We start from the raw sequence: 17,281 nt of genomic DNA, 5'->3' as shown, positions 1-17,281 counted from the left end.
GGTGCCCCTCAAGGAGGCCTGCAAACCCTAGAGTGTAGACAGTGCTTCCCTGGTAGCAAGAGCAGGCTGCCTGTGCCCCAAAGCCAGCCCAGCGTTTCACAAGTACAGAAGGGGGCTCTCACTCTTAACCCTTCTGCAGGTATGTCCACTTAAGTCCCCATTCTTCAATAGACACACCTCAGGAAAGGGAGCCCACTGACAACCCAGCCATGCTGCCCTTCCCTGGTGCCTCAGAGCTGTGAGCAAAAACTGGCTCTAGGGCATCTGCCTTTTCCGAGGCCACCAAAACCCAGGCCTGCAGTGACCTCGCTACGTTGGGCCACTCCTTTGCACCTGAACCTCTCATCACCGCTGGGCAGGAAGAGACACAGAGGAGGCCACAGCACAGAGCTTGTCCATTTATAGATTACTATCACTCTTTTCTGTCCGTCTGTGTTTATATATTTCTCTGTGAAAGGGAAGGGGGACCCTCATGTAAAAAATCCAAAATACAATTCTATAAACAACCTGCAGGGTCAGTCCAAAGAGTGGCTGTGAAGCCCCAACCAAACCAGGACTCCCAGGCTGGGGAAGGGCAGTGAGTGTGCAGGCCTCTGGACCCTCACCAGACCGGAGGCACTGCCCAGCCCCAAGTCCCTTTGCCGTGCCCCTATTGGGGCTCTAGAAGCTGATCCAGGGCACCCCAGGACTATGTGCCTGTCCTGGGATGGGGGGCAGGCCACAAGCCAGCCTGCCTCTTTCTGGGGTCTCTAGGAGACAGTGGGGTCCTTGGCTTTGGGGGCTTCAGAGCCTGTCAGCAGGGAGATTGTAGGGTCATCCGTGTAGTCATCCCCCTCGGAGAAGTAGGAGCCCTCCCCAAGCTCAAAGAGGACAGGCAGCTCGCTGTTCCCTGTGTCCACAGCATCTGGGTCCAGCAAGAACAGGGGCTGCGCCGTGTAGTGCACCAGCTGCTTCCCTGTGGGGCAGGGGTCAGGTGTGGGGTGGGAAGGAGGGAGGAGAAAGGGTGGGGAGTTGGCACAGGGCTTGCTCACCTGAGTCGGGGCTGCTGTTCTCTGCCTCAAGAGGTCTAGGGGGTTCCTGGGGAGACAGGAGCTCTTGAATCTATGGGTTGGAAGGGGTACCATGAAGGCTGATGTGAGGCCCCTCTGCCCCCCACCCTGCCCGCCTACGCACGCTGGCCAGGCTGCTGTCAAGGTCAGGCAGGTTCATGTCAGGCATGGTCACGGAGGGGCTGAACAGCTGTGGGAGGGAGGGAGGGAGGGAGGGAAGTCAGGGCTGGCCAGTGGCCAGGTAGGGCAGGGCAGGCAGAGTGGGGCAGACTCACGTCCAGCAGGGCACTAGTGTCCACGCTGAAGCCATGGCTGGTCAGCATGGTCTGCAGGTTGTCCAGGTTGGAGTCCATGGCATCCAAGTGGTCACTGAGCTCATTCCTGGCCCAAGGTGAGGGCAGGTAAACCAGCGGCCTAGGCCCCTCAACCCAGACATGCTCCTTTGGGGGAAGGGCTCCCCTTGGCAGCACCCCCAGGTGGGCCTCTCTATACAGCCAGCATGGGACTCAGGGATGGGGGACTCCGTGTGTGTGTGTGTGTGTGTGTGTGTGTGTGTGTGTGTGTGTGTCGTGCGCATGTGGCGCTGGTCAGAACAGCTGGCGGGGGTGGGGGGGTCAGTTCTAGAAATGGGAGGGGGACGGAGCTTTTCAGGCCCAAAGAGGTTTTTCCATTGAACTTGGAAGACAGCAAGGAGGGAGGGAGGGCTGTGCTCAGTGGGGCTGGGTCTGCCCCTTCCCCTGGCTCTGCTGTGACTTAGAATGCCCTAGGCCACTGGGCACAGCTGGGCCGTGAGGTCGGCAGCTATGCTTGCTGTGGAAGTGCCTCAGGGCCCAACCCACCCCAAGGGGGAAGCTCAGCAAGCCACCCTACATCCTGCCTGCATTGATGGCCAGGTCAGATGGAAGATTGTTCAGTCACAGCCTGGCCTATGCCAAGGGAAGTTGGTGAAGATGCAGAGCCTGAGAGGCTGTCCCCTGGGCACCCTCCACCAAGCATGGTGAGCACGCTATACCCAGGTCGGGATCTGGTCCGTGGCTACAGGAGGGGCCCGAGCTCTGGCAGAGCCCTCCTCCCTCCCCATTGGGGGCAGCGCTAACCCTGGCTGGACTCGGCCATGCAGAAAGGAAGAGGGGCAGGGGAAGAGGCGGGCGACCCCAGACATCTGTGGAGTGCGAGCCAAACTGCAAGATACAAAGACAAGAGCCCCCGCCCCATTGCAGGCAGAGGCTGGGGGAGGGGACTGTGCCCACTACCCTAGCTTACTCAGCCTCTGGGGCAGGGCCTGAGGGGTGCTCAAGATGAGCCTTCACTCCCCATATCCTGCCCCAGTTTGTACAGCATCACAGACACTAGGACCCTGTGCTTTGTTGCAAGAGGACTAATGGCAGCAGCAAGGTGGCCCAGAAGGCTGGGGGTCCTAGGAAAATGGGGCCCTGCCATGTACCCTTGGCTTCTGTGGAAGGGGGACTGTGGTAATCTGGGTGGTACTCATCTCCCCTCAGCCTCAAACCCTGAGGTTTTTATGTGAGTGCAGGACTTGGGTCTGTCCCACTCACCCTCAGCAAACTGTGCCCATGGACCCTGCAGGTCCTGCCTTACTCGCCACCCTGTGCTAGCCCTCCAGGACAGTCCCAGCAAAGGCCCAAGCTACATGCACAGGAGCAGTACTCACTTGTCCAGGCAGGCTACGCTGAGGCACTTCTCAGAGGCAGAAGGGGGTATGGGTGAGGGGGCGTGGCCTCTAGCGTCAGTGGTGACTACAGCTGTGGCTGAGGTGGCAGGGGCAGGCTCGGTCTCCCGCAGGATGGAGTCGATGAGGGCGGTCGGGGACAAGGGAGTGTCTACAGAGGACGGGTGCCCGGGACTGGCCTCCTCCACCCGGGGGCTGCGAGGTGGGCTGGGGGGTTCCTCCTTGACATGCACCAAAGGGCTGCTGGATAGGGGCCTGGACACAGTGGGGATGTCAGGAAGAGCCCCAGCTGGCTCCTGGCTCCACCACTCCCAACTCTGCCCTGGGCCCACAGGACAAGAGGGCTAGTGACACGGCCCACCTCTCGTCTATGCTCCTGCCTGAGGAGGCCAAAGGGCTGGTGGGAGCCAGCTCCGTGATATCGGAGATTATGGGTCCCGAGCTGGTGACGGAGTCTGGCGCATAGAGGCTGGAACCACTGTAGGCCGGGGATGAAGCCTGCAATCAGAGGCAGTGGCCACATGTAGATGTGTCTGTGGCCTGTGGCAGCATAGTCCCACAGTGTCCTGCACACCTTGTGGCTGTGCCCTCTGGTTGGATGCTTACCGGGTACGAGCCTGGGCCATGGACACGTTCCAGGGAGTACTGTCGGGCATACTTGGGCACAGAGTGTGCTGAACTGCTGTCACTCAACATCAGGGGGCTGCAGGAGAAGAGTAGGGTTAGCTGCCTGCCAGATGCAACGGAAGAGGCAAGGATACCCAGGCCTGGGAGGAGGGCGCAGACATCCCCAGTGCCTCACATCTTTCTCTTCACCCCCAGGATCCGGTTTGATTGCACCAGCGAGATCAGGAACTGAATGAGCTGTGGGGCAGAGAGGACACTGTCACTCTGGCCCAGTTGTGGAGGGACCCACCTGCTACCAGCTCTGCCTTACCTTGTTGACGACTTTCTGCTGCTGGGCATGCTTTTGCCGCAGGCTGGCCACTTCTCGCCATAGGGCCTCATTCTCGCTGTGACACATGGGTCAGTGGGGCCCTGTTTCAGGAGCTGGGCAGGGCTCCACAGACCTCCCTCAAACCCAGGGAGGTAAAGGCATAGGAGACAAGACTGCCGCTGGGGGTCTTGCTGGTACCAATCCCCCTCTCGGCCCCATTGTGTTTCTTTTTCTTTTTTTGTGATGCTAGGACTTGAACCCAGGGCCTTATGCATGCAAGGCAAGAACTCTACCACTGAGCCACATCCCCAGCCCACCCCACTGTGTTTCTAGGGGACACAAAAAACCACGGTGGGGTGGAAAGGCTGAGGGTAAGGCATAACCAGGGTAGGCCTTGCCTGGTACACATCAAGATCCTGGCACAATGCTGGCTGGCCCTCCCAGGATCTTCCCGGAGCTGTGTCCCAGCCTCAGCCACCTGCCCCCACTGAGCCTAAGAGATGGGCTCTAGAAGAGCCCAGGCCTTTTGGGCCACAGTGATACATGGCTTATGGGGGGCCCAGGGCCCCTCACCAGGGTTGGGGTGGCTTTGTTGGCGGGGATGAGTTACCTGAGCACTTTTGCCACCACCCAGGTAACCATAATTCATCCCTGCCACTCTGGTGGGCTAGCCCAACAAAGCTCTGAACCAACCTTTGTTCCCACACCCTGGGAAATGGCCACATTTATCCCCCTGGCCTGACTTCGAACCCAAAGCCAGTGGGTTCTGCTAGACCCTGGTGTGGGGAGTCTGAGCACCAGGGATTCCTCTAACACATAGGGGCCATAAGGACCTGCCACACTGAGCCAAGGGCGGGGACCTCTCAGGATCCCAAAGTCAGTGGGAGGAGACCTGATTTACTAGGGGTGGCCCTGCCTGTTTCTTAGCGCCATTCATGTGCTAGGCTGCTGTCAAGGAATTCCCAAGAACCCAAGTCCTGCCCGAGGGGCCACAGGCAAGTCACGTAGTGGCCACAGGGTTTCTACAAAGAACCTGAACTGCCTTCTGCACATAGGCCCGTGAGGAGGCATCTGAGAATGGTGCTACCTTGTGCCAGGTGATGCTAGCGATTGGAGTCAGCCTCCTGACAGCCCCGGCCCTCAGGGAGGGGCCAAATGCCAGCTTGCCTGTGGGCACAGCAACCAGGGCAAGACTGACCTTCCCAGGACAGAAGCATGGCTCAGCAGGAGAATGGAAAGTAAAGGCAGTGGGCATTACCTAGGAGTGTTCTAGACTTAGAGACTTGCAAGTTCAAGAGCTTTTGCCACAAAGGCCGTGGCAAGTGGGGCTGGGGAAGGTTGGAGAGCAGCCCTCTGCAGGGATGGGTAGGGGTGGGCCTCCTTATCCCTCCCAAGCCATGGGACCTACTGCTTCATGGCTAGGAGCTTGGAGTCCATACACTCCTGCTTCCCCTTCATCAGCTGCACATCTGTCAACAGCTTGGTGACACTGTCCTGGCGGATCTTTATGTCCTCACTCTTCAGGGTGGACACCTGGGTTGAGGGTGAGGAGCAAGAGTCTCTGAGGTGGCACTGGAACATGGTGGCTCCCATGCTGCAGTGGATCCCAGGGAGAGGGAGACCTGGGATGCAGTGGGAGGAGCCATGGGCCTGTCAATGTGAAGGCTGGAGAGTGCTAAGTGTATGTGTGGGTGGGTGGGGGGGTGTAGGAAGGTATGGTTCAGGGGCATACTGTGTGGACGCTGCTCCACACACAGCCTGTAGGGAGTCCAAGGTTGGGGACTCACACTTGTCACTTTCCTCTTGATGTTCTCCAGGAGCTGCTCCTGACCACGTAAGAAGCATGGGTGCTGGAACTCAGTGTCATCCCTCTCCGGTTTGACCAGTCCACCCTGTTCAATGTGGACCACTTTCCGGAAGCCGTCTGCATACATAGGGGAGGGAAGGTCCACATGAGGGCAGAGGTCAGAGTCCACACCCATTGGACTGGGTGGTCTCGACCTGAGGGGAACCCCATCCCCACACAGCTCCTCCTATACTACACAAGTGCTCCACCTCTGAGCTGCATCCTGGTCTCCAGTTCCACGCCTTGTGTGGGAGAGAGGCTCCCCCATAAGGCCCCCAGGTTTACCCCTCAGAGCCCTCCCACCCCAGGAATGGCATTCCACCCCAGCCCCAAGGCAAGCCAGGCCAGGGCTCACCTCCCACAACAGGGCCAACTGAACGCAGGCCTCTGCTGCACACCCTACCCTATACTCACACATGTTGAGCTGCCGCACGAAGCTGGCCATGTTGTTGTGCTTGAAGTACTTGGGCAGCACTTCCTTGGCAAACTGGCCCTGGTCAAACACGTGGAAGCTGTTCCCACTCTGTCAGGAGACACATGGAAGCTGTGTGTAGCAGACAGTTAACCTGAGGCTGGCATAAGGCAGCACTTACCCCTGGGATCCTGGCCTGTCTCCTGTCCAAGAGGCCCAGGGCTGGGCGATGGAGGCCACACAGCCAGAGACAAATTCTCTTGCCCTGTGGTTCCTGCGTGCTGTGATTACATTCATGAAAAGCCCACAGCACTCTGGCCCCATGCTCTAGGGAACTGGCATTTAGCTTATTCACCAAATTTTCCTTGAGAACAGCTAAGATCTCAAACTAAGATATCCAAGGAAATCGGACCAAATCTCTGCTACTCTGGAGGAAGATACAGTAATGCCCAGAAATGCAACCTCATTCTGCGGGCACATGAAACAGGACTACAGACTGTCAAGCCCTGCATGTGCAGCCTTTCCTGAACTCAATCATGGTGGCTCAAGGGAGGAGTCATGGATGGAGGGGTGGGCAGGGCCACACAGTGAGAGGGGATGGCAGCTCTTTGGTGGTACCTGAGCCCAGGAATCAATCAGTAAGGGACAGTAAAGCAGGGATCTCCCTATTAAGGGCGGGAACTATGATGTGGGCAGAAGAAAACAGACAGTTTAGCGGTGCTGGGTTAGCACCAGAGCTGCTTTCCAACACAAGCACAAAAATAAGCATAACAGGGCTGGGGATTTAGCTCAGCGGCACAGCGCCTGCCTGGCAAGCGCAAGGTCATGAGTTCGATTCCCGGTACTGGGAAAAACCAAAAAAAGTCAACAAAAAAACCAAAAATGAGCATAGGCACAAAGCAGAGTGGAAACAGCAGTGGAAGGTTTCAAAGCAGCAGGGAGAAAATTAGTAAGAACTGCTGTCAACTCTTCCGGGTATCTGAGAAGGCACCAAAAAAACAGCTGCAATAAGGGTGAATCTCTCTGCCTCTCTCAGAAGAGAGCTGCATGGTAGTGGTCTGCCCTGGCTGCACTCCTCTCCTGCAGCCATGAAAGCCAATGGCTACAGCTCCTTCAGGACCCATTACAGAGGGCTCTTGGTATCAGGCAACTCCCTGGAAGAAGATTCTAAGTGCAAGGATGTTTGGCTTGCATGCATGCATTCATTCAGTTTGGTTTTTTGAGACAGGGTCTGTGTAATTCAGGTTGACCCTGAACTTACTGTGTAGCCTGGGCGGGCCTTAAATTTCGACCCTCCTGCCACAGCCTCCCGAGTGCTGGGATTACAGGCATGCACCACCATGCCCAGCAAAAGGCAATTTTATTTTTTTAATAGTTTAATTTTTTTTTTTTTTTTTGGTACCGGGAATTAAACTCAGGACCTTGCACTTGCCAGGCAGTGTTTATGCCACTGAGCTACATCCCTGACCAAGAGGCAATTTTAAAAGGCTGTGGCTGCTGCAATGTTAACAGAGGGCAACCAGAAAATTTAAAAGGAAAAGCTGATGAAAGAGGGATCACTAGAGTCCTGAAAAGCTCTGAGAATTCCTGAGAACCTAGAGGCCACATATATTTGTAAAGTTGTACATATGCCTGGGAGAGACCCAGAAGTGTCCTGAGTGCTGACCTCTGCTAATCCTGGGGCCTAGTATAAGCAGGCTCAGTGTTCAAGATGAACCGTAAATGCAGAGACTCACTGGCTCTAGGCATTTAAGCAACTTCTGGTCCAAACTGAGTTAACTGAATATTACAGGAGCTACCAACAAAAAATAGAGAGTTAGTTAGGAAAGCCATGTGGTGACGTACACCTGTAATACCAGCACTCAGGAGGGTGAGGCAGGAGGATCACCAAGAGTCCAAGGCCAACCTAGACTACAAAATGAGTTCAAGACCAGCGTGAACTGCACAGCAAAACCCTGTCTCAATAAAAAAACAAGAACAAAAAGAAAAAACTACACAGTGAGACCCTGTCTTGAAAAAAAAGGTCAATCCCTTCTCAAATCTTACAAAGAATATCCAAAAAATGAAAGAAACTCCAAGTAGGAATAATTAAAAGGGATCACACTTTGACATTTTACTTTTTTTTTTTTTTTTTACTTTGTTTTTTTGAGACACTATGTATTTCAGCTGTGCACCACCATGCCCAGCTACCTTGACATTTTATGATGGAAACGCCAAACACAAAAACCAAAGAGAGAACCTTTTAAGCAACCAGGGCCTAGAGTAGTAATGGCAAATGTTTTTAGAGCTTTCTTTCTTTTTTTTTTTTTTTCTTTTTGAGACAGGGTCTCACTGTGCAGTTCAGGCTGGCCTTGAGCTCACTTTGCAGCCCAGGCTGGTCTCGAACTCGCAAGGATCCTCCTGCCTCAGCCTCCCAAGTGCTGGGATTATAGGTGTGGACCACCACGCCTGGCTAATCTTTCAATTCTAGAGTACTTACAAATTTAAAGAAAGATGGGAAGATAGTCCATATATCCCACATCCAGTTTCTCTGTTACAGAAACTTTATTTGTATAGCGTATCTGCCAAAGTTCACTGGACACCTTAAGAAAGTCTACACTTTATTCTTTATTCAAACATTCCCCCCCCCCTTTTTTTTTTCTTGAGACAGGGTCTCACTATGCAGTTCAGGCTGGCATTGAGCTCATTTTGCACCCCAGGCTGTGTTTTGAACTCACAATGATCCTCCTGCCTCAGCCTCCCAAGTGCTGGGATTACAGGCGTGTGCCACCACGCCTGGCTTAGCGCTTTCAATGATAAACACCCTTGTGGAATGTGCCATAGGTTCATCACCACTGGCCTAGGGTGTCAGCAGCCACAGAGGCCTGCTGAGAGGCAGTGGCCCATTGAGGGAAAAACAGTGCCAGTCAGGAATTAGTACGTAGAAAAGCTACACTTTGATTCTACCTTTGGAATGCAATGTGAGAAGTCTGTGGAGCACTTTCCACGGAGCTTATTATAACACTTGAGAGGCTCAGGAAATTGTTCTAAAGTGCCTAACAAATGAACGTTTACTCAGTGAAGTCCACTGCAACTGTAAGACAGCCAACACCCACTCTCCCAGTCACTGTAGCCCCAGGCCAAAAGTCAGTGGCCAGGTAAAGTGCCCCCACCCCAGTTCCCCCTAAGGCTTAGGGATACCACTAGTGGGGGCAGACAGCCAGGTTCATCCCCTGGGACAAGTGTGGCTGCCAGGGCAGGTCCTTCCCCAGCTCCAGCCTTGCCCCTAGATGAGAAACTCCACTCTAGGCCCAGCAACTGGTAACACTGGGTTGCCATCTGCCTCACGCCAACTGGCATATCGGGTGGGATACCCTTGCTGGGAGCATCAAGCTAAGGACAGTGCCCAGCCTAGTGGCTCCCTGCCTTTACCTAGGGGAGCAGGAGTGCTCTGTTCTTCCTTAAAGAGCTCGCTTCCTGTGGAAAGGTGTGGGAAAGCTCAGATCTTTCATTGCTCATAACCACAGCTCTGAATCAGAAGACACCAAATCCTACACCAGTCTGCTTGGCTGGACAGAGCCTAAGACTGAGTTGAAATGGCCACTGCTCAATCAACAATCCCATTACGCGACCCCCCCCAAACCCCCAGGAGCCCAACCACCTCAGCCCCAAACCAAATGTAACCAAGCCCCTCATCAGGGATCACCTTTAACTAGACTCAACTGTCCCAACTGTGTACTCAAGGGTACTGCAAAAAAAACAACACTGGCAGGGTGTGGCGGTGCACGCCTGTAATCCCAGCACTCGGGAGGCTGAGGCAGGAGGATCATTGCGAGTCTGAGACCAGCCTGGGCTGCAAAGTGAGCTCAAGGCCAGCCTGAACTGCATAGCGAAACCCTGTCTCAAAAAGACAAAAAACAAAATGGAAACAAAAAGCAACAATAAAAAACCCCCCGCAGTAACCGGGCAGTAATTACTGAAGCTTGAGGGCTGGGTGTGAGCCTCTGTAGCCAGCAGGAAACAGGACAGAAACAGGCACAGGAGAAGGGGACAGGCATTTGAAGCCCTACAAATATACTAGCTAAAATGTGCAAGTCTTCAATAAAATACACAACGTGTGTACAAAAACAGGAAAGTGTAACCCATGCACAGGGGAACGGGGAGCAGAAATCATCTGTGAGAGGCAGACACAAGACATTAGATTAAAAAAGGCATCAAATGTCTTTGTAAATATTTTCAAAAAACTGAAGAAAACTGTGTTTAAAAGGAACACCAAAAGTACCACCAAATAGAGAAAATAAAGAGGGTTCTCACGGATAAATTTTTTTGTGTGGGTGAGACAGGGTCTTGTTTTATAGTTCAGACTGGCCTTGAACTCACGGCAATCCTTCTGCCTCAGCCTCCCAATGTGCTGAGATTATAGGCGTGTGCCACCATGCCCAGTTCTTATGGAAATTCTTGTAGAAAAAGCGACATGAATAGTTCATTGGTAGCTTGATGGAAGTGAACAGCAGAGAAAACTCAGAAAGCATGAAAATCTACTGATAAAGATTATACAATCTAAACAACAGAAACAGAACAAAGAATGGAGTATCAAAAGAATGTGGGGAACCATTAATTGCATCAGGATCCATAACAGGAGAAAGAGAAAGGGCTGGAAAAAAAATACTAAAAAAATTCACACCTGCAGATTCAACCACCTGTAGATTTAAAAAAAAAATGTATCAGAACTAAGCAAGTAGAGATTTTTTGACATTCTTTAAACAATATAGTACCGCTGTTTACACAGCATTTACGTTGTATTATGTATCATAAATCATCTAGAGATGATGTGAAGTCTACAGGAAGATGTGCAGAAGCTATATGTAAATACTATACTGGCTTTTTTTCCTTCTTTTTGGACCTGGAATTTGAATGGAGGGTCGTCATAGTAAGTTATATCCTCAGACCTTTTAAAATTTTGAGACAGTCTCACTAAGTTGTGTAGGCTAGGCTTGAACCTGCAATCTTGTCTCAGTCTCCCAGAGTGCTGAGATTATAAGGTGTTCACCACCACACCCAGCTTATTACACCTCTTTTGTGCAGAGGACTTGTGCATGCTTGAATTTTGGTATTCAAGGGGATCCTGAAAGTAATCCCCTAGGAAAAGTGAGACAACTGTATTTGATTTTTGTTTGAGTAATTGTAAACAGTTATTTTTTTAAACATGATTTCCCATTGTTCATTGCTAGTATGTAGAAATAAAATAGATTTGTGTGTTGACCTTGTATCTAATGAGCTAGCAAAACTCATTCGTTAGTTCTAGGAATACTTTTGTAACTTGGAATTTTCTCTGTAGTCAATCATGTTATTTGTAAATATGGATAGTTTTGCTTATTCCTATCCAGTATATAGGCCTTTTCTTTCTTTTTCTTATCTTAGTATCTCTGATAAGAATCCAGGACAATGTTGAACAGGACTACTGAAAATGCACTGCTTTGTCATGATCGGAGAGAAAATAATCTTTCATTGTTGCTATATGCAGACCCCTTTTTGTAAACATTTGTACATCAGGTTGAAGTTTCTTGCTATTATTAGTTTTTTTTTATGCCATAAATTTCTAATTTTGTTAAACTTTGTGACACTACTCTTTATACAATGCTGAGCTGATTTGCTTACATTGTGTGGAAAATATTATGAAGGACATTGAGCTGTGTTTTTTTGGACTATTTTTGCTAATTTTGATCTTAGGGTAATGCCAGCCTCATAAAATAAACAGTGAAATATATAGTTCTCTGCTAATTTCTGGAAAGATTTTAGAAACTGGTGCTATTTATTTTTTAATGGTTGGAATTCACCAGTGAACGCATTTGGGCTTGGTCATGTCTCTTATGGAAGATTTATAACTGGGAGTCCAATTGTTTTAGGTCTTTTCAGGTTGCTATTTCATCCTGGGGGAGACCAATAGTTTATGGTTTTTTTTTGCGACAAGGTCTCGCTATGCAGTTCAGGCTGACCTTGAGCTCACTTTGTAGCCCAGGCTGGTCTCAAACTCGCAACAATCCTCCTGCCTCAGCCTCTAGTTTATGGTTTTTAAGTAACTGAAGGAGGTCTATTTCATCCAAGTTGCAAAATCCACAAGCAGAACTGTTTTCAGTTACTTCCTCATTGGCTCACATTCTGCAGTGTCCATAGTGATACTTCTTTACTTCCTGATAGTAATTTGTATCTTCTCATTCATGCTATGAGTTCATCAGTTTTTTAAAGAATCAACTGTGGGGTTCTTCTTTGTTACTGTTTTAAATTTCGCTGATTTCTTCTGTTGTCTTTACTTTTTCTGCTGGCTTTGTATTTACTTTTTTTTTTTTTTTCCTGTTTGTTTCTTTTGTATTTTGAGATGAGGCTTCACTGTGTTGCCCACACTGGTACTGAATTTATGGACTCAAGGGATCCTCCTGGCTCATTCTCCTGGGCACCTGGGGTTACAGGTGTGTGCCACTGCACCTTTTTGTTTTCTTTTTAAACTTTTTCAGTGATGTGTAAGCCACTCTTTTTTTTCCTGAGACAGGGTTTTGCTGTGTAGTTCAGGTTGGCCCTGAACTCACTATGTAGCCCAGGCTGGCCTTGAACTCATGGCGATCTTCCTGCCTCAGTATCCTGAGTGCTGGGACTACAGCTGTGTGCCAGCATGCCTGGCTCATCCTTCTTTTCTAAAACAGTCATTTAATGGAACAATTTCTCTCTAAGCATTGTTTTAATGTCTGGAGATTTCCCTGCTGTCAGGTGGTTAATGACAGATTCCTAAGTTAACTTCTTTATGGTCACAAAACAGATTTTTGTATTATTTGTTCCTTTTTTTGGGTCTTTTTGAGATGAGATCTCACTATGCAGTTCAGCCTGGCCCGGAGCTCACTTTGTAGGTCTCAAACTTGCAATGATCCTCCTGCCTCAGCCTCCCAAGTGCTGGGATTACAGGTGTGCACCACCATGCCCGGCAATTTCAGTTCCTTTAAATCTGATACTTACTTCATGGCCCAGGACACTCTGAGCTGGTACATGTTCTGTGAGTGCTTGAGAAGCTGGGCTCTGATCTGGCTGGTAGACCATTTACTGATGTCTGCAGGCCAAGTTGATTGGTGTATTATTTAAATCATCTATGAAAAGAATTTCTTCTCTGAAATTCTCTCAACTGCAACTGATCACTAAGAGATCAATGTTGACAATTGTGACTATAACTGCAGATGTTTCCCTTTTCAATTTTAACCATTTTTTTGCTCCATGTATGCTTTGTTGTTAGATAGACATATTCAGGATTATTGTATCACCTTGAGGTATCCACTCTTTATTATATAAAACCTCTGTCTTAGTTACTTTTCTAGTTGCTGAGACAAAATACTTCATACCCAAAATTAGAAGAGGAAAAGTTTATTGTAACTCACAGTTTGTAGAAGTTTCAGTTCAATAGTTGGCTGGCTCTAAGTCACAGTGGCATGGCAGAAGGGCATTGCAGAGGAGAAACAGTTCATGGCAGGCAGAAGGCAGCAAAGCAGTGAAGTAGCGAATCAGCAAGCAATAAACGATGACAACAGCAGCCCTCTTTCTGTCCCTTAGATTCTATTCAGGTCACATGCTCTTAGGGCAGCTATCAATAACACTCAGGATGGGCCTTCCCCTTATTAACACCCAGACCTACACCAAACCTGTAAGTGGACTAATTTAGTAACCACATACCTTTAATCTCAACGTCACATACTCTAGATGCAGCCACCTCTGAAAACCCCCACCTAGCACTGCATGAGGCCTCAGAGGGACATCTAGACAGAAGCCATAATAACCCCTCCTCTCTCTTTGCAGTGCCAGGAATAGAATCCAGGGCCTCACATGTTAAATACCCACTCTGCCACTGAGCTACACTCCCAGACCCAATATAATGTCCCTCTTTAACAATGGTAAGTTTTTTTGCTCTTAGATCTACTTTGACATTAATATAGCCATTCTACCTTTCTTCTGGTTAGTATTTGGTTGTACAGTGGTTGCCTCTCAAGCCATGCAGTGGATGTCTGAAACCACAGTTACCATGTTTTCCTGTACATACATACATAGCTGTGATAGTTTAATTTATATACTAGGTACAGTAAAAGATTAACAATAATAAAATAGAACAAAAAAAGCTATGTGAATGTGCTCTCTCTTAAATCATCTCATTGTGCTATACCCACCCTTCTTCCTAAGATGGTGTGAGATGATGCATGGCCCACGTAACCAGTGAATGGAGTTAAAGTGAATGGTGTGGACACTGTGCCACAGTGTAAAGCTAGTACACAAGGGTTACCTGAAGATAAGCACCAGGATGCTATGATAGCTGAACCATCACTGGAGCCAACTACAATGTTCTCCAATAAAACTTTATTCTCATGGGCCATACTTCGGTGACTCCTTACCTCCCACTTTATGTGTGGTTATTTTATATATTACATCTATTCAACACTATTGTATATTGTAGTTTTAACCTCCTACATATTATACATATTTAGCTTACACAACTAAAAAAAAGATTCCCTTTCATATGTAGGTAGTTACTGCTGCTATTGATTCTCCTTCTTAAAGTTTCTATATGGTATCATTAACCTTCTGGCTGAAGAACTTAAAAATGGGGCGGAGACTGGGGGCGTGAAGCTCAGCGGTAGAATTCCTCTTGGTTGAATCCCCAGTAACATCACCACCACCATCAAAAAATAGAGTCTCAGCGAGAAACTGTAACTAACAAATACAGAACAACACTGGACAGGTCAGCAGCAAGATGGAGTTGAGATAGGCAAGTCAGAGAACTTGTTGATAGAGCAGCAGAAAGTACCCCAGTGTGACAGCAGAAGGGAAAGGAAATTGCCGTTCTTTCAAAGTAGATCTGCCGGCAACGTATTTTTCTAGTTTTCTTTGATTTAAGGATACGTTTATTTCACCTTTATAGCCAGTACCTTTTCACTGAAATATAAAGGGCCGGGAATATAGCTCAGCGGCACAGCACCTGCCTGGCAAGTGTGAGGTCCTGAGTTCAATTCCCAGTTTAAAAAAAAAAAAAAAGAGATATAGAATTCTGAGGGCAATCCTTTTTCTTTATACCTTTCCTTCTGGATCCCTGGTTTTGGATGGGAGATGTGTAGTTGCAGGAGTCATTCCTGGCTTGCAGGGCTATGTTCTGTCCTCTGGATGCTTTCAGACATTTTAGTTTGTCTCTAGAGATTTGGTTATGATGTATCTTGGTGTAGTTTGCCTACTTTGCAGGTTTTCGGTCATTGTTTCTTCATTTTTTCACTCTTTTAGGCCACCAATGATACGCTGAGACCTCTGGAATTGTTACCCATGTCCCTGAGGTTCAGTCTGGTTTCTCCTCAGCCATTACATGGGGGCACTTTCCTTTATCTCTGATTTTCCTTTATCACCTCCATCTTGTTGGTGACCCTGTCCAGTGTTCTGTATTTGTTAGCTATATTTTCTTGTTAGGACTCTTTTCTTTGGTGGTGGGATGGGGGATTGAACCAAGAGGCATTTTACTACCACACTACACCTCCAGTCCCAACTCTCTTTTAACAAATTCTGAAGTCAGGCATGGTGGTGCATGCTTGTAATCCTAACACTGGGGAAGCTGAAGCAGGAGAATCCCTGAGAGTTCAAGGTTAGCCTGGGCTCCAGTGAGTTCAAGACTAGCCTGAACTACATAGTGAGTCCCTGTCTCAAAAATAAACAACAAAGCTTTTATAAATGGGGAAGGAATGAAGCGTTGAAAGGAGGGTAGGGGAATGGGAAAAAACAAAGAATCAAGTTATGATATGCACAGGTACAAATTCTCTATGATGAATGTAATCTTATGTATATGAATGTACACATAAAATGTACCTCTAAAATCTAATTTAAAACAAAAACAAATTCTGAGACACAGTCTTGCTAAGTTGCCCAAGCTATGTTCAAATTTGTGATCTTTCTGCCTCAGTCTCCTGATAGGGGGTTCCAGGCATGTGGTATGCAGCAAGATTTTCTTCATATTTACCTTGCTTCTTGGAGCTTTTTTTTTTTAAACAGAGGATTGAACCCACAGCCTTCACACTAAGCTACATCCCCAGCCTTTATTTTTTTAAGTTTTATTTTGAGATAGGGTCTTGCTAGCTGTATCACTGAATTGTTCAGGTGGGCTCAAACTTGGGCTCTGCCTGCCCCAACCTTCCACAGTACTGTGATTACAGGTGTGTACCACCATGTATGCCTGGCTTCTTGCATTTTTATAAGAGCTGCTTTAGTGTCACTGTCTGTAATTGTAATAGCTATGCCTTCTCTGCTGTTGGCATTTTGGTCTTTTCTCATGTGAACTGAGATTTTCCTGTTGTGTTTGTAGGCTGGATGATACTGTATTTTAGTGTTATAGGCTGTCCCCTACTACCAAAAAAAATGCATGTTCAAGTCCTAACTCTCACCACCTCAGAGTGTGACCTTACTTGGAAACCCCCAAATTCTTTCTGGAGTGGGGCCATTACCTAGTAAGACTGCTATCCTTGTCTCCTTTCTCCTACCTTGTTGAGTTTTCATCAAGGAATGTTGGATTTTGTCAAGTATTCTTTCTCCCACTGTTGAGATGGTCATATAATTTTCTTTCTTTTTCTCTGTTGATGTGATGAGTTTAGTTATTTTTGTGTTTTTCTGAACAGGGTCTCACTGTGTAGTTTAGGCGGCACTTGAACTCACTATATTGCCCAGGCTGGCCTCAAATCTTGCTTCCTGCTTCAGCCCCTTCAGTGCTGGGATGACAGGTGTGTGCCACCACGCCTGGTTTAGCTGTTATTTATATAAACATTCTCTTCCCTCCTTTTCCTTGGAACTTCAGTTTTGTTAAATTGCATGTATGATTATCCCACTGAGGCTACGCTAATGTTTGTCTCTCAGTGTCACTGTGGGTTCTTTCTGTTGTATTTCTCATTCAGTGATCTTTTCTGCTAAACTTTCTAATCTATGATTAATCCATATCAGTGACCTTAAAAAACAATATTTCAATTCTAAATGTATTTTTTTTTTTTGTCTTTTTTGAGACAGGGTCTCAGTATGCAGTTCAGCTTGGCCTTGAGCTCACTTTGTAGCCCAGGTGGCCTTGAACTCGTAACGATCCTCCTGCCTCGGTCTCCTGAGTGGTGGGATTACAGGTGTGCACTACCACACCTGGCTAATCTTTCAATTCTAGAGTACTTATAAATTTAGAGAAAGTTGGGAAGATAGTCCATATATCCCACATCCAGTTTCTCTGTTACAGAAACTTTATTTGTATAGTGTATCCGTCAAAGTTCACTGGACACCTTAAGAAAGTCTACACTTTATTCTTTATTCAAATGTTTTTTTTTTTTTTTTT

General features: G+C 48.2%; 1 protein-coding gene across 9 annotated transcripts in view; it reads right to left on the bottom strand.

Moving 5' to 3' along the window:
- Positions 1-383: 383 nt before the first annotated feature.
- The window catches only part of Hsf1 (heat shock transcription factor 1), a 25,088-nt gene continuing 8,190 nt past the window's right edge, over positions 384-17,281 (bottom strand). Inside the window, exons 3-15 of one of the 9 annotated variants that reach the window (XM_005395875.2) lie at positions 5,937-6,045; positions 5,464-5,600; positions 5,085-5,209; positions 3,677-3,752; positions 3,542-3,603; positions 3,346-3,442; positions 3,101-3,237; positions 2,722-2,994; positions 2,147-2,230; positions 1,325-1,430; positions 1,174-1,239; positions 1,032-1,101; positions 384-955 (exon numbers count right to left, since the gene is read on the bottom strand). In XM_005395875.2, coding sequence (XP_005395932.1) covers positions 750-955; positions 1,032-1,101; positions 1,174-1,239; positions 1,325-1,430; positions 2,147-2,230; positions 2,722-2,994; positions 3,101-3,237; positions 3,346-3,442; positions 3,542-3,603; positions 3,677-3,752; positions 5,085-5,209; positions 5,464-5,600; positions 5,937-5,967 — 1,470 coding nt within the window. In that variant the 5' untranslated portion in view covers positions 5,968-6,045 and the 3' untranslated portion in view covers positions 384-749. The remainder of the gene's footprint in view (positions 956-1,031; positions 1,102-1,173; positions 1,240-1,324; positions 1,431-2,146; positions 2,231-2,721; positions 2,995-3,100; positions 3,238-3,345; positions 3,443-3,541; positions 3,604-3,676; positions 3,753-5,084; positions 5,210-5,463; positions 5,601-5,936; positions 6,046-17,281) is intronic. The other 8 variants (XM_005395870.2, XM_005395871.2, XM_005395872.2 and 5 more) reach the window with 8 other exon arrangements.

Source organism: Chinchilla lanigera, unplaced genomic scaffold, assembly GCF_000276665.1.
Source record: "Chinchilla lanigera isolate Chin_1 unplaced genomic scaffold, ChiLan1.0 scaffold00053, whole genome shotgun sequence".
Classification (NCBI taxonomy): domain Eukaryota; kingdom Metazoa; phylum Chordata; class Mammalia; order Rodentia; family Chinchillidae; genus Chinchilla; species Chinchilla lanigera.
This window is presented reverse-complemented; position numbering and strand designations above follow the sequence as displayed.